The sequence below is a fragment of the Triticum aestivum genome, chromosome 4B, assembly GCF_018294505.1.
Source record: "Triticum aestivum cultivar Chinese Spring chromosome 4B, IWGSC CS RefSeq v2.1, whole genome shotgun sequence".
NCBI classification, from domain to species: domain Eukaryota; kingdom Viridiplantae; phylum Streptophyta; class Magnoliopsida; order Poales; family Poaceae; genus Triticum; species Triticum aestivum.
Window position 1 is genome coordinate 57,169,036 of NC_057804.1, and position 17,171 is coordinate 57,186,206.

General features: G+C 44.7%; 1 protein-coding gene and 1 pseudogene across 1 annotated transcript; both read right to left on the bottom strand.

Annotated features, from left to right (window-relative positions):
* Positions 1-67: 67 nt before the first annotated feature.
* Positions 68-5,194, bottom strand: LOC123090989 (cathepsin B-like protease 2). The gene is made up of 11 exons (XM_044512382.1): positions 4,920-5,194; positions 2,902-2,946; positions 2,730-2,810; positions 2,472-2,628; positions 2,322-2,326; positions 2,147-2,221; positions 1,919-2,044; positions 954-1,172; positions 619-732; positions 499-534; positions 68-394 (listed from the first exon to the last, which is right to left on the bottom strand). The coding sequence occupies exons 1-11, from the start codon at positions 4,989-4,991 to the stop codon at positions 266-268; spliced, it is 1,059 nt and encodes a 352-aa protein (XP_044368317.1). The 5' UTR covers positions 4,992-5,194; the 3' UTR covers positions 68-265.
* Positions 3,100-4,895, bottom strand: LOC123090990 (translation initiation factor IF-2-like; annotated as a pseudogene).
* Positions 5,195-17,171: the final 11,977 nt, after the last annotated feature.

Sequence of the window (17,171 nt, forward strand, 5' to 3'; positions counted from 1 at the left end):
ATCATGTGCTCCTCTTCAGTACAGATCAACTTTGCATACCAAAGATGAAACATGGCGCACAATGATGTTAGAGATGACAGCCTTATGGTTTTGTTGGTATTATTATTACTCCCTTTTGTTTCTGAACAAGGTGTTGTTTCAGCAACATATCAGCGTTTGCGCTAGTGTACATAATACAGTATCCTGGAACCATCAAAGCTAATTTACTGGCTTCATTTGACATGCAAACAGCTAACTTCAACCGTGTTTGTAACCAGGGCGCTGCTCAAAGTATGGCCGTTCCAAAGGCGACATCATTGTTTCTGGCCGTGTTCTTTGTCGAGGGCATACCGGCAGTAACATCTTCTTCGATGCCACATTCATTCTTGCCCCTTATGATCTTGAAGTACCCGTCCTACAATGCATTACCACCAAAAAGTTTATTAATTCAGCCCAATACCCTGTTACTAACATTCACTCTGGTGCTTTAATAATGCGAGGAATTTGTCGCAAACTTACATCACCCCAGCCTCTGTTCCACTGATTTGCAAGAAGCTGAAGAGCAGAAGACGAAAGAAAACATGTCAGGACTTGATCATTGGTTAATAAATAGTGTAAGATAGAGAATCAACAAGATACCCAGTAATCCTCGCCAGCATCACTGGTTCCCCAACCAATCAACTTGACGGCGTGACCTCCCATCACGCCACCTGTGATGTGCTTGTACACTCCTGACTTGTAGTGTGCGAAGTCCTTCACAATTTGGCAGTACTAAATCAGCAACCCGAGAAAAAAGAAACAGTATTGCATGTTTCATTTTACTCACTAGAGTGCCTATGTTAGTTGTTTCTAAGGTTTTGCTAATAATTTACAGCAGTAACTGCAACCTATGGTCCGCCACTGACTTCTGCTAAATAGCATTTTTTAGAACCTTGGGTTAAAACTCAGAAATAGGAAAAATACTAAAAGTTTACCTCATAAACGGTGAAAGCAACTTCTACAGGGCCATTTTTGTAGACCTCTGCCATGATGTCATGGGGATCAGAATGTACTCTGTACGCATTAACACTGAAATGCTTCTTTTCCTTCCACACTTGGTTCTGCACCTTGCATTTCCTTTGACATTTTGGTGTAGGATAAGCTGGCTCGCATCCAGGATGCTGGCAACCAGTCTGATCGAAGTATGGATCGCACTGCAAAAAGAGTGGGAAAAAAATCAGGTTAGTGGTATGCCAAGCAGAATTTTATACAGCAAACAACATGGGGAAATCGCTACTTGAATAAATACATTAACATGAAAGAGGAGAAAACCCTAAATTATGAAGCTAACAAAGCAGGACATGATCGAACTTTCAGCCGTTGTAGGCAGGAAAGAGAAGCCATACATGTGCACTGGTATCAATTTTGATCAAGATTGACGGAAATTTTGACGATGGTTCATCTATTTTATGTTTCGCGTTAAGCTGCAATAACTTTCCTAAGCTTTAAACACAGACACTTGTATCTTTTTCTCAAAGCAACTTGGAATGAATTTACACAATCAGTAAAACTGAAGAATACAATATGCTCCTACTAATTACTATCTCCCTTATGTTTTGGTTCAAATTTACACTGTTAGCATTTCGCACCACATACTCCCTCCGTTCCGAATTACTTGTCGCAGGTATGGATGTATCTAGATGTATTTTAGTTCTAGGTACATCCATTTCTGCGACGAGTAATTTGGAACGGAGGGAGTATCATATATCCACTAACTCAACTGCAAGATTTATGGAGAATTTCAGTACAGCTTGCATTAATAACTGATGAGAAGTCCAGTTTACATAGCATTGTTTGACATATTCCACATACCAAGGATTTTAGTTAGATAACAGATACTTGTTGCTCTTGGAGGACCAGAACATTCAAGTGGTACAAAGTAGAAGAGTATCATATATACCTCCTCAGTGACGATACCACTGCGACGGAAGTAGCGCCATGCGCTGATAGGATATCCTCCATTACAACCGCTACCACACAGAAAACCACAGCAAGCCAGTAGGTCATTGACCGAAAGTGTGACGCTCTGCAAGGAGTACAAACAGCAACTAGGTTATGTAAGGATAAGGACCAAACGTGCCTGTTTGAAAGTAGTTTGAGAGCAGATACATCGTTCATATGCACTCACCATGTTGAGATGAATACAGAAACGATCCTGGAGAGCTTCCACGGCAGCAAAGGCCCAACAGGCACCACAGTGACCCTGCCATTGTTAACCAATACATAACATAATACCATGAGCATCTCATGATTCAGTAAGCATTCATGGAGCTAACAATTTAAGGTAGTGTGAATATTCTTACTTGATCTGCTCATGAGATTCCGCGTTTTCCAGTGTATTGGAAAGGTAGAGAGGAAATGGAGTGAGTCAAAGTAATCAAAACGATGCAGGTAGCCAATTTCTGGCTGAAATTTGAAAGTGGATCAACATTGAGTTATCTTGTTTTACTTACCAAGTATGTTCCCAATTGTGCTGCAACTGGACCATTGAGTTCTAGCGTCAAACTCCTTGGGGAGATCCACTGATTCTGGATGGGTTTGGATTGGAACACCAGCGAGCAAACCCGGAGGCGTTGGCTTCACACCCAGGATATGCTTGAATTGCTCAATCTGCATGGAGGAGGGTGATTTTCAGGTCAGAATGCAAGGAAGGAAAAAATTGTTGCCTTGATGATGAGAACAACAGGAGGGTGTTGCTGTTTAGTGTTTACAGTGTAGTTTGCGAAGTAGGGGTTGTGTCCAGCCGTCCACCCGGCATTGGGATGCTTGTTGACCGTCTGAATGATGTCCTTCTGCGACAGTACAATACAACACCATATCATGAAGAGCAATACAAACAATAGATTTAGAGATGGTGTCAATCTGAGTGGGACTAAAAGTCACCTGGATGATTCCTAGGGAATGCTCTGCCTTGGCTGCTCCCGCTAGCTGCATGTACATAGAGATTTTAAGCAAATATATATGTGATTCAGCTAACCGAGTAACACCCTGACCCCCTATCTATTCGGTGTTAGGATCGGGTTTTCGTTCTTAGCAATTTTTGTTGTCCGTGATCTTGCTACCTCAGCCCCCCCCTCCCCCGCGTCGCCCTCCCCACGGGCGACTCGGGAGGCGACGCAGCCCTCAAGCGCTCCCTCCCCTCCTCCTCCCCCTCCCCCTGCCGCCGCCGGTGCTCCCCGCCGGGCAAAGCCCTGGTGGATCCGGCGGCGGCGGGACTTCGCTCCCAGGCGGCCTCCCCCCTCGAGCGTGGGGCTCGACGAGGCTGACGGAGCTGCGCTTCTCCGAACCTAGGGTTTCGCGACGGCGGCCCCAGATCCAGAGGGTCGGGCCTCTGGACTGGCGTGGCGAGCACGCGGGCGGCGCGGCGCGACCCTTTGGGGGCGCGGCTGCGGCTGCTTGGCTGTGCCCCGGCGGATCCGGGTGGCGGAGGCTGCGGGCCGGCGCAGCAGCGGCCATGGTCGGCGGCGGCAAGGTGCAGGTGGCTGGTCTCCGCGACGGCGCCACTAGCCCTGCTCGACGCGTCCCGTGCGATGGCTGGCCTTGTCTGGCAGCCATCCAGCAGCTGCTGCACTGCGCTGGCCGGTGCTTCCCTACATCGAGAGTGACAATACGTGGTTTCCCTCTCGGTGCTGGTGGTCCTCTCTGGCGATCTGCTTCCCCATCTCCTGTTTGCTCTGCTTCGGCGGTTTTGGGGTTCTGGTCTTGGGCCGGGCGAAATCCCTGCGCGGCGATGGCCTGCGCTGACAACGGCGACACCTGAGGGTGCCGTTACCTCCATGGAGGCGCTGTCATGGCCCAGACTGGACCCTCTCCTCGGGCACCGGGGGAAACCCTTGGTCCAGTTCCCTGGACAAGGCAGCGACGGCGTCTCAGCGCCGTTCCTTTCTTGAAAGCGCTGCTTGGGTCGCACTTGGAGTCCCCTATGCGTCAGCTGGAGATGGTGGCCTCCCCGGTCTTTCCGGCGAGGTTTGCTGGTAATGCGATGCTGTGATGAGGGCTGCAGCATGGAGCGTGGGCGTCCGGGGCGCAATGTACGCCGGCGCCGGCACGTCCAAGACGATGGCTTCGCTAGTTTTGGCTGGGTCCTGCCATCCACCTGCCGTCTCCTAGGCACATATGGGTGGAAGGTACGTTGGCCCGGTCAGCCCTGGAGATGCAGTCTTCTTCGGAGGCGCCTGGCAACGGCTGTGACGCGGCCTTGAGGCTCTGTGTCTAGCTACCTTGCCATTCATGGTTGGAGGCTGGACAAGGCTAGACCTTTCGTTGTTGCGGTCTGTAGTTGGTAGCACCTCCTCACCTGCTTGTCTGGTGAGGACGATGATGTGTGTGCGTGTGTCCCTCCTCCCGGGAGGTTGTACCTGTACTGCTGTTCTCTTCCTGTTCAATGAAATGAAACGCAAACTCTTTTGCGTTTTCTCGAAAAAAAAAATTTTTGTTGTCCGTGGATGGCAAGTTTAGTGGGTAAGCATGACAAATCCGTTCAGTTCAATTATTTTTTGGCCAGGTTTTGCCGTGCTTGCTAACTAATTTTGTCATCATCGCGGTTACTAAAATTGCCATAAAAAACGTTTGTTCTGCCACGCCTTCCTGGGAAGGTCAGCACGATAACACTAAAAAAAACAGAATTTTGTTTCAGAGCTATTCGACTTTCAGTGTTTGGCATCAGCTTATCAGAGAAAAGGCCCTCGGTTGGCTCGCCATCGAGTCGAGCTCCACCAGCACGGGCGAGGACGGTCGGGACCCATTAAGCTTTTGATCCTCAAAGTTTCCCTAAACGGAAAGCCGTACCCTGCTAAATTGCTAATCTCCGCAAGTTTGGTAACGAACCAGACCGGATCTTCGAGAGTTGACTCGAGTCGAGTGGCGACGGGATCGATCGGGGGAGAAGAGAAGAAGCGAACCTGCGGGGCAGCAGCAGCGGCGGAGAGGACGACGGCGGCGAGCAGCGCAAGGGAGACGCCCACGCCCCCCATCTTCTTCTTCCTCGACGGGGAAGCAAAGCAAAGCAAGCAGGGGTAGCTGGCTAGCTGCTGCTGCCAGGAGTAGTTGCTTTGATTCTCCTCTTCGCCCACGCATCCTTTTTTTATTGGACGGAGATGACGCCCACGCTCCCTCTCATTGGGTTTATTGGGCCAACAATCCACAAAATACAAGAAATACACGCTCGATTTAATTCTTAATAAATGTATGATGTCGCTCGACCAGGCCTTAGTTTATAGGCCATTTTGAGCAAGCTTTTTTTTCTCTCTCCCGGCATTGTGCAAACAACTTGCCTTCTCATGCTCTCTTTGTCTCTCACCGGGAGTAGAACTCCCTCCTTCCTTGTTGGAGTAGGAGAAGGGGGAAAGAGGGGGAGAGGAGGAAGGAAAAGGGGGCCGCACCCCTTGTCCAATTCGGACTAGAGGGGGGCTGCGCGCCTCCTTCCTTTCGGCCTCTCTCCTCTATTCCCATATGGCCCAATAAGGCCCATATACTCCCCGGCGAATTCCCGTAACTCTCCGGTACTCCGAAAAATACCCGAATCATTCAGAACCTTTCCGAAGTTCGAATATAGTCGTCCAATATATCGATCTTTACGTCTCGACCATTTCGAGACTCTTCGTCATGTCCCCGATCTCATCCGGGACTCCGAACTCCTTCGGTACATCAAAACTCATAAACTCATAATATAACTGTCATCGAAACCTTAAGCGTGAGGACCCTACGGGTTCGAGAACTATGTAGACATGACCTAGAACTATTCTTGGTCAATAACCAATAGCGGAACCTGGATGCTCATATTGTCTTCTACATATTCTACGAAGATCTTTATCGGTCAAACCGCATAACAACATACGTTGTTTCCTTTGTCATCGGTATGTTACTTGCCCGAGATTCGATCGTCGGTATCCAATACCTAGTTCAATCTCGTTACCGGCAAGTCTCTTTTCTCGTTACATAATGCATCATCCCGCAACTAACTCATTAGTCACATTGCTTGCAAGGCTTATAGTGATGTGCATTATCGAGAGGGCCCAGAGATACCTCTCCGACAATCGGAGTGACAAAACCTAATCTCGAAATACGCCAACCCAACATGTACCTTTGGAGACACCTGTAGTACTCCTTTATAATCACCCAGTTACGTTGTGACGTTTGGTAGCACCCAAAGTGTTCCTCCGGTAAACGGGAGTTGCATAATCTCATAGTTACAGGAACATGTATAAGTCATGAAGAAAGCAATAGCAACATAATAAATGATCAAGTGCTAGGCTAACGGAATGGGTCATGTCAATCACATCATTCTCCTAATGATGTGATCCCATTAATCAAATGACAACACATGTCTATGGTTAGGAAACATAGCCATCTTTGATTAATGAGCTAGTCAAGTAGAGGCATACTAGTGACGTTATGTTGGTCTATGTATTCACACATGTATTATGTTTCCAGTTAATACAATTCTAGCATGAATAATAAACATTTATCATGATATAAGGAAATAAATAATAACTTTATTATTGCCTCTAGGGCATATTTCCTTCAGTCTCCCACTTGCACTAGAGTCAATAATCTAGTTCACATCGCTATGTGATTAAACACCAATATTCACATCTGTATGTGATTAATACCCATAGTTCACATCGTCATGTGATCAACACCCATAGGGTTTACTAGAGTCAATAATCTAGTTCACATCGCTATGTGATTAAGACCCAAAGAGTACTAAGGTATGATCATGTTTTGCTCGTGAGAGAAGTTTAGTCAACGGGTCTGTCATATTACAGAGTCGTATGTATTTTGCAAATATTCTATGTCTACAATGCTTTGCACGGAGCTACTCTAGCTAATTGCTCCCACTTTCAATATGTATCCAGATTGAGACTTAGAGTCATCTGGATCGGTGTAAAAGTTTGCACCGATGTAACTTTTACGACGAGCTCTTTTATCACCTCCATAATCGAGAAACATCTCCTTAGTCCTCACTAAGGATATTCTTGACCGCTGTCCAGTGATCTACTATTAGATCACTATTGTACTCCCTTGCCAAACCAGAACAAGGTATACAATAGGTCTGGTACATAGCATAGCATACTTTATAGAACCTATGACTGAGGCATAGGGAATGACTTTCATTCTCTTTTCTATTTTCTGCCGTGGTCGGGATTTGAGTCTTTACTCAATTTCACACCTTTGCAACACAGGCAAGAACTTTTTCTTTGACTGTTCCATTTTGAATTACTTCAAAATCTTGACAAGGTATGTACTTATTGAAAAAACTTATCAAGCGTCTTGATCTATCTCAATAGATCTTGATGCTCAATATGTAAGTAGCTTTACTGAGGTCTTTCTTTTAAAAGAACTCCTTTCAAATACTCCTTTATGCTTTCTAGAAAAATTCTACATCATTTCTGATCAACAATATGTTACTCACATATATTTATAAGAAAGGCGGTAGTGCTCCCACTCACTTTATTGTAAATACAGGCTTCTTCAAAAGTCTGTATAAAACCATATGCTTTGATCAACTCATCAAAGCATATATTCCAACTCCGAGATGCTTGCACCAGTCCATAGATGGATCGCTGGAGCTTGCACAATTTGTTAGCACCTTTAGGATTGACAAAACCTTCTGGTTGCATCATATACAACTCTTCTTTAAGAAAACCATTAAGGAATGCAATTTTGTTTATCCATTTGCCAGATTTCATAAAATGCGGCAATTGCTAACATGATTCAGACAGACTTAAGCATAGATACGAGTGAAAAACTCTCATCGTAGTCAACACCTTGAACTTGTCGAAAACCTTTTGCGACAATTCTAGCTTTGTAGATAGTAACACTATCAGCGTCCGTCTTCCTCTTGAAGATCCATTTAATCTCAATGTCTCGCCGATCATTTGGCAAGTCAATCAAAGTCCATACTTTGTTTTCATACATGGATCTTATCTCAGATCTCATGGCCTCAAGCCATTTTGCGGAATCTGGGCTCACCATCGCTTCTTCATAGTTCGTAGGTTCGTCATGGTCTAGTAACATAACTTCCAGAATACGATTACCGTACCACTCTGGTGCGGATCTTACTCTGTAAGACCTACGAGGTTCTGTAGTAACTTAATCTGAAGTTTCATGATCATCATCATTAACTTCCTCACTAATTGGTGTAGTAGTCACAGGAACAGATTTCTGTGATGAACTACTTTCAAATAAGGGAGAAGGTACAGTTACCTCATCAAGTTCTACTTTCCTCCCACTCACTTCTTTCGAGAGAAACTCCTTCTTTAGAAAGGATCCATTCTTAGCAACGAATGTTTTGCCTATGGATTTGTGATAGAAGGAGTATCCAACAGTTTCCTTTGGGTATTCTATGAAGACGCACTTCTCCGATTTGGGTTCGAGCTTATCAGGTTGAAAACCTTTTTCATATAAGCATCGCAACTCCAAACTTTAAGAAACGACAGCTTAGGTTTACTGCTAAACCATAGTTCATACGGTGTCGTCTCAACGGATTGAGATGGTGCCCTTTTTAAACGTGAATGCAGCTGTCTCTAATGCACAACCCCAAAACGATAGTGGTAAAACCGATAAGAGACATCATAGATCGCACCATATCCAATAAAGTGCGGTTACGACGTTCGGACACACCATAACGTTGTGGTGTTCCAGGTGGCGTGAGCTGTGAAACTATTCCACATTATTTTAATTGAAGACCAAACTCGTAACTCAAATATTCGTCTCCGCGATCAGATCGCAGAAACTTTATTTTCTTGTTACGATGATTTTTCCACTTCACTCTGAAATTCTTTGAACCTTTCAATTATTTCAGACTTATGTTTCATCAAGTAGATATACCCATATCTGCTCAAATCATCTTGTGAAGGTCAGAAAATAACGATACTTGCCACAAGCATCAACACTCACTGGATCGCATACATCGGTATGTATTATTTCCAATAAGTAAGTAGCTTGTTCCATTGTTCCGGAGAACGGAGTTTTAGTCATCTTGCCCAAAAGGCACGGTTCGCAAGCATCAAATGATTCATAACCAAGTGATTCTGAAACTCCATCTTTATGGAGTTTCTTCATGCGCTTTACACCGATATGACCCAAACGGCAGTGTCACAAATAAGTTGCACTATCATTATTAACTTTGTATCTTTTGGCATCAATATTATGAATATGTGTATCACTACGATCGAGATCCAACAAACTATTTTCATTGGGTGTATGACCATTTTAAGGTTTTATTCATGTAAACAGAACAACAATTATTCTCTGATTTTAAATGAATAAACGTATTGCAATAAACATGATCAAATCATATTCATGCTCAACGCAAACGCCAAATAACATTTATTTAGATTTAACACTAATCCCGAAAGTATAGGGAGTGTGCGATGATGATCATATCAATCTTGGAACTACTTCCAACACTCATCGTCACTTCCCCTTCAACTAGTCTCTGTTTATTCTGTAACTCCTGTTTCGAGTTACTAATCTTAGCAACCGAACAAGTATCAAATACTTAGGGGTTACTATAAACACTAGTAAGGTACACATCAATAACATGTATATCAAATATACCCTTGTTCACTTTGCCATCCTTCTTATCCACCAAATATTCAAGGCATTTCCGCTTCTAGTGACCATTTCCTTTGCAGTATAATCACTCAGTTTCAGGCTTTGGTCCAGCTTTGGGCTTCTTCGCGGGAGTGACAACTTGCTTGCCATTCTGCTTGAAGTTCCCTTTCTTTCCCTTTGCCCTTTTCTTGAAACTAGTGGTCTTGTCAATCATCAACACTTGATGCTCTTTCTTGATTTCTACCTCCGTCGATTTCAGCATCACGAAGAGCTCGGGAATCATTTTCGTCATCCCTTGCATTATAGTTCATCATGAAGTTCTACTAACTTGGTGGTGGTGACTAGAGAATTCTGTGAATCACTATCTTATCTGGAAGATTAACTCCCACTTGATTCAAGCGATTGTAGTACCCAGACAATCTGAGCACATGCTCACTAGTTGAGCGATTCTCCTCCATCTTTTAGCTATAGAACTTGTTGGAGACTTCATATCTCTCAACTCGGGTATTTGCTTGAAATATTAACTTCAACTCCTGGAACATCTCATATGGTCCATGATGTTCAAAACGTTTTTGAAGTCCCGATTCTAAGCCATAAAGCATGGTGCACAAAACTATCAAGTAGTCATCATATTGAGCTAGCCAAACGTTCATAACGTCTGCATCTGCTCCTGCAATAGGTCTGTCACCTAGCGGTGCATTAAAGACATAATTCTTCTGTGCAGCAATGAGGATAAACCTCAGATCACGGATCCAATCCGCATCATTGCTACTAACATCTTTCAACACAATTTTCTCTAGGAACATATAAAAATAAACATATGAAAGCAACAACGCAAGCTATTGATTTACAACATAATTTGCAAAATACTACCAGGACTAAGTTCATGATAAATTTAAGTTCAATTAATCATATTACTTAAGAACTCCCACTTAGATAGAAATCTCTCTAGTCATCTAAGTGATCACGTGATCCAAATCAACTAAACCATGTCCGATCATCACGTGAGATGGAGTAGTTTCAATGGTGAACATCATTATGTTGATCATATCTACTATATGATTCACGCTCAACCTTTCAGTCTCCGTGTTCCGAGGCCATATCTGTATATGCTAGGCTCGTCAAGTTTAACCCGAGTATTTCACGTGTGCAACTGTTTTGCACCCGTTGTATTTGAACATAGAGCCTATCACACCCGATCATCACGTGGTGTCTCAGCACGAAGAACTTTCGCAACGGTGCATACTCAGGGAGAACACTTCTTGATAATTAGTGAGAGATCATCTTAAAATGCTACCGTCAAACAAAGCAAGAATAAGATGTATAAAAGATAAACATCACATGTAATCAAAATATGTGACATGATATGGCCATGATCATCTTGCGCCTTTGATCTCCATCTCCAAAGTACTATCATGATCTCTATCGTCACCGGCACGACACCATGATCTTCATCATCTTGATCTATATCAATGTGTCGTCACATGGTCGTCTCGCCAACTATTGCTCTTGCAACTATTGCTATCGCATAGCGATAAAGTAAAGCAATTATTTGGCACTTGCATCTTATGCAACAAAGAGACAACCATAGGGCTTCTGCTAGTTGCCGATAACTTCAACAAAACATGATCATTTCATACAACAACTTATATCTCATCACGTCTTGACCATATCACATCACAACATGCCCTGCAAAAACAAGTTAGCCGTCCTCTACTTTGTTGTTGCAAATTTTACGTGGCTGCTACGGGCTTAGCAAGAACCGTTCTTACCTACGCATCAAAACCACAACGATAGTTCGTCAAGTTAGTGCTGTTTTAACCTTCGCAAGGACCGGGCGTAGCCACACTCGATTCAGCTAAAGTGAGAGAGACAGACACCCGCCAGCCACCTTTAAGCATAAGTGCTCGTAACGGTGAAACCAGTCTCGCGTAAGCGTACGCGTAATGTCGGTCCGGGCCGCTTCATCTCACAATACCGCCGAACCAAAGTATGACATGCTGGTAAGCAGTATGACTTGTATCGCCCACAACTCACTTGTGTTCTACTCGTGCATATAACATCAACGCATAAAACCTAGGCTCGGATGCCACTGTTGGGAAACGTAGTAATTTCAAAAAAATTCCTACGCACACACAAGATCATGGTGATGGCATAGCAACGAGAGGGGAGAGTGTTGTCCACGTACCCTCGTAGACCGTAAGCGGAAGCGTTAGCACAACACGGTTGATGTAGTCGTACGTCTTCACGATTCGATCGATCCAAGTACCAAACGTACGGCACCTCCGAGTTCAGCACACGTTCAGCTCGATGACGATCCCCAGGCTCCGATCCAGCAAAGCTTTGGGGATGAGTTCCGTCAGCACGACGGCGTGGTGACGGTGATGATGCTCTACCGGCGCAGGGCTTCGCCTAAACTCTGCGACGATATGACCGAGGTGGAATATGGTGGAGGGGGGCACCGCACACGGCTAAGGAACGATCCGTAGATCAACTTGTGTTGTTCCTAGAGGTGCCCCCCTGCCCCCGTATATAAAGGAGCAAGGGGGAGGGGGCGGCCGGCCTAGGAGGGGCGCGCCAAGGGGAGTCCTACTCCCATCGGGAGTAGGACTCCCTCCTTCCTTGTTGGAGTAGGAGAAGGGGAAAGAGGGGGAGAGGAGGAAGGAAAAGGGGGCCACACCCCTTGTCCAATTCGGACTAGAGGGGGGCTGCGCGCCTCCTTCCTTTCGGCCTCTCTCCTCTATTCCCGTATGGCCCAATAAGGCCCATATACTCCCCGGCGAATTCCCGTAACTCTCCGGTACTCTGAAAAATACCCGAATCACTCAGAACCTTTCTGAAGTCCGAATATAGTCGTCCAATATATCGATCTTTACGTCTTGACCATTTAGAGACTCCTCGTCATGTCCCCGATCTCATCCGGGACTCCGAACTCCTTCGGTACATCAAAACTCATAAACTCATAATATAATTGTCATCGAAACCTTAAGCGTGCGGACCCTACGGGTTCGAGAACTATGTAGACATGACCTAGAACTATTCTTGGTCAATAACTAATAGCGGAATCTGGATGCTCATATTGGCTCCTACATATTCTACGAAGATCTTTATCGGTCAAATCGCATAACAACATACGTTGTTCCCTTTGTCATCGGTATGTTACTTGCCCGAGATTCGATCGTCGGTATCCAATACCTAGTTCAATCTCGTTACCGGCAAGTCTCTTTTCTCATTACATAATGCATCATCCCGCAACTAACTCATTAGTCACATTGCTTGCAAGGCTTATAGTGATGTGCATTACCGAGAGGGCCCAGAGATACCTCTCCGACAATCGGAGTGACAAAACCTAATCTCGAAATACGCCAACCCAACATGTACCTTTGGAGACACCTGTAGTACTCCTTTATAATCACCCAGTTACGTTGTAACGTTTGGTAGCACCCAAAGTGTTCCTCCGGTAAACAGGAGTTGCATAATCTCATAGTTACAGGAACATGTATAAGTCATGAAGAAAGCAATAGCAACATACTAAATGATCAAGTGCTAGGCTAACGGAATGGGTCATGTCAATCACATCATTCTCCTAATGATGTGATCCCATTAATCAAATGACAACACATGTCTATGGTTAGGAAATATAACCATCTTTGATTAATGAGCTAGTCAAGTAGAGGCATACTAGTGACGTTATGTTGGTCTATGTATTCACACATGTATTATGTTTCCGGTTAATACAATTCTAGCATGAATAATAAACATTTATCATGATATAAGGAAATAAATAATAACTTTATTATTGCCTCTAGGGCATATTTCCTTCACAAATCCAGTTTTGAATGAAATTTAAATCAAACTTGATCCATTTGCTATCAATTTTTTACCTCAACTCTACCTACCATTGCTTCTTACTCCATCGACTTGATTTGATCCATTTGACCTATGTAAAAATTCATTTACCATTTAAACCATCCTGTGGCAGCAAGCCATCTCTCTCTCATCTCTCATTGGCCACCCTAGCTCTCTCTTTGACCTTTCTTTGTCCACCCATCTTGGGAACTAGCTACTATAGCTTGTTGGGGAGCGTAGTAATTCAAAAAAAATCCTAAGATCATGCAAGATCTATCTAGGAGATGCATAGCAACGAGATGGGAGAGTGTGTCCACGTACCCTCATAGACCGAAAGCGGAAGCATTAGGTTAACGCGGTTGATGTAGTCGAACATCTTCATGATCCAACCGATCAAGCGTCGAACATACGACGCCTCCGAGTTCTGCACACGTTCAGCGCGATGACGTCACTCGAGCTCTTGATCCAGTAGAGGGTCAAGGAAGAGTTCCGTCAGCACGACGGTGTGGCGACGGTGTTGGTGATGTGATCCATGTAGGGCTTCGCCTAAGCACTATGACAATATGACCGAGGTGGTAAACTGTGGAGGGGGGCACCGCACATGGCTAAGAAACAATTGTGTGCCTTTGGGGTTCCCCCTGCCCACGTATATAAAGGAGGAGAGGGAGGAGGCCGGCGACCTAGAGGGGGCGCGCCAAGGGAGAGTCCAACTAGGATTCCCAATCCTAGTTGGTCTCCCTTTCCTATTCCAAGAAGGGGAAAGAGGGAAGGAGAGGGAGAGGGAGAGGGAAAGAGGGGGCCGCGCCCCCTCCCCCTTGTCCAATCTGGACTCACTTGGGGGGCACCCTGCTGGCTGCCCTCTCCTACTCCCTTATGGCCCATTAAGGCCCATAACTTTCTCGGGGGGTTCCGGTAACCCCTCAGTTCCCCGATAAATATCCGAAACGTACCGAAACCATTCTGGTGTCCGAATACCTTTGTCCAATATATCAATCTTTACCTGTCGACCATTTCAAGACTTCTCGTCATGTCCATGATCTCATCCGGGACTCCGAACAAACTTCAGTCACCAAAACACATAACTCATAATACAAATCGTTATCGGACATTTAAGCGTGCGGACCCTACGGGTTCGAGAACTATGTAGACATGACCAAGACACATCTCCGGTTAATAACCAATAGCAGAACCTGGATGCTCATATTGGCTCCTACATATTCTACAAAGAGCTTTATCGGTCAAACCGCATAACAACATACGCCATTCCCTTTGTCATCAGTATGTTACTTGCCCGAGATTCGACCGTCGGTATCTTCATACTGTTGGGTAACATAGTATTTAAAAAAAATTCCTATGATCACGCAAGATCTATCTATGTGATGCATAGCAACGGGAGGGGAGAGTATGTCCACGTACCCTCGTAGACCGAAAGCGGAAGCGTTTAGTAACGTGGTTGATGTAGTTGAACTTCTTTGCGATCCAACCGATCAAGTACCGAACGTACGACACCTCCGCGTTCAGCACACGTTTAGCTCGATGACGTCCCTCGTGCTCTTGATCCAGTTGAGGATGAGGGTGAGTTCCGTCAGCACGACGGCGTGGTGATGATGATGATGATGCTACCGACACAGGGCTTCGCCTAAGCACTGCAATGATATGATTGAGGTGTGTAACTGTGGAGGGGGCACCGCACACGGTTGGGAGAGAAACTTGTGTGTTCTAGGGATCCCCCTGCCCCCGTATATAAAGGATGGAGGGGGAGGCCAGCCGGCCCTTGTTGGGCGCGCCGGGAGGGAGGAGTCCTACTAGGACTCCAAGTCCTAGTAGGAGTCCACCTCCCGGGAGAGGGGGAAAGGAAGGGAGAGGGAGGAGAGGGGGCGTCGCCCCCCCTTCCTTTTCCAATTCGGACTGCAAGGGGAGGGGGCGCGCGGCCTTCCCTGGCTGCCCCTCTCTCTTTCCACTAAGGTCCATGGCGGCCCATTAATCCCCCGGGGTTTCGGTAACCCCTCCGGCACTCCGGTTTTATCCGAAACTTCACCAGAACCTTTCCAATGTCTGAATATAGCCATCCAATATATCAATCTTTATGTCTCGACCATTCTGAGACTCCTCGTCACATCCGTGATCTTATTTGGGAATCTGAACAAACTTCGGTCAACAAAATACATAACTCATAATACATATCATCATGGGACATTAAGCGTGCGGACCCTACGGGTTCGAGAACTATGTAGACATGATAGAGACACATCTCCGATCAATAACCAATAGCGGAACCTGGATGCTCATATTGGCTCCCACATATTCTACGAAGATCTTTATCGGTCAAACAGCATAACAACATACGTTGTTCCCTTTGTCATCGGTATGTTACTTGCCCGAGATTCGATCGTCGGTATCTTCATACCTAGTTCAATCTCGTCACCGACAAGTCTCTTTACTCGTTTCTTAATGCTTCATCCGCAACTAACTCATTAGTCACATTGCTTGCAAGGCTTATAGTGATGAGCATTACCGAGAAGGCCCAGAGATACCTCTCCGAAACACGGAGTGACAAATCCTAATCTTGATTTATTCCAACTCAACAAACACCTTCCAAGACACCTATAGAGCATCTTTATAATCACCCATTTACGTTGTGACATTTGATAGCACACAAGGTGTTCCTTCGATATTCGGGAGTTGCATAATCTCATAGTCTGAGGAACATGTATAAGTCATGGAGAAAGCAGTAGCAATAAACTTCAACGATCATTATGCTAATCTAACGGATGGGTCATGTCCATCACATTGTTCTCTAATGATGTGATCCTGTTAATCAAATGACAATACATGTCTATGGTTAGTAAACTTAACCATCTTTGATTAATGAGCTAGTCTAGTAGAGGCATATTAGGGACCATATGTTTTGTCTATGTATTCACACATGTACTAAGTTTCCGGTTAATACAATTCTAGCATTAACATTTACCATGATATAAGGAAATATAAATAACAATTTTATTATTGCCTCTAGGGCATATTTCCTTCAAATACCTAGTTCAATCTCGTCACCGACAAGTCTCTTTACTCGTTTCGTAGTGCATCATCCCATAACTAACTCATTAGTCGCATTGCTTGCAAGGCTTATAGTGATGTGCATTACCGAGGGCCCAGAGATACCTCTCCGATACACAGAGTGACAAATCCTAATCTTGGTCTATACCAAGTCAACAAACACCATCGGAGACACCTGTAGAGAATCTTTATAATCACCCAGTTACATTGTGATGTTTGATAGCACACAAAATGTTCCTCCGGTATTCGGGAGTTGTATAATCTCATAGTCAGAGGAACATGTATAAGTCATGAAGAAAGCAATAGCAATAAAACTAAACGATCATAATGCTAAGCTAACGGACGGGTCTTGTCCATCACATCATTCTCTAATGATGTGATCCCGTTCATCAATGATAACACATAACTGTGGTTTAGGAAACTTAACCATCTTTGATTAATGAGCTAGTCAAGTAGAGGCATACTAGGGACACTCGGTTTTGTTTATGTATTCACACATGTACTAAGTTTCCGGTTAATACAATTCTAGCATTAACATTTACCATGATATAAGGAAATATAAATAACAATTTTATTATTGCCTCTAGGGCATATTTCCTTCAAATACCTAGTTCAATCTCGTCACCAACAAGTCTCTTTACTCGTTTCATAGTGCATCATCCCATAACTAACTCATTAGTCGCATT

Bases quoted from the DNA above. Each gene is read 5' to 3' on its own strand.
- LOC123090989 (XM_044512382.1), bottom strand. From the start codon at position 4,991: ATGGGGGGCGTGGGCGTCTCCCTTGCGCTGCTCGCCGCCGTCGTCCTC. The intron at 2,811-2,901 runs GTGACTTTTAGT...GTACTGTCGCAG, and splicing joins ATTCCCTAGGAATCATCCAG to AAGGACATCATTCAGACGGT. The intron at 2,629-2,729 runs GTAAACACTAAA...TCCTCCATGCAG, and splicing joins CCTACTTCGCAAACTACACT to ATTGAGCAATTCAAGCATAT.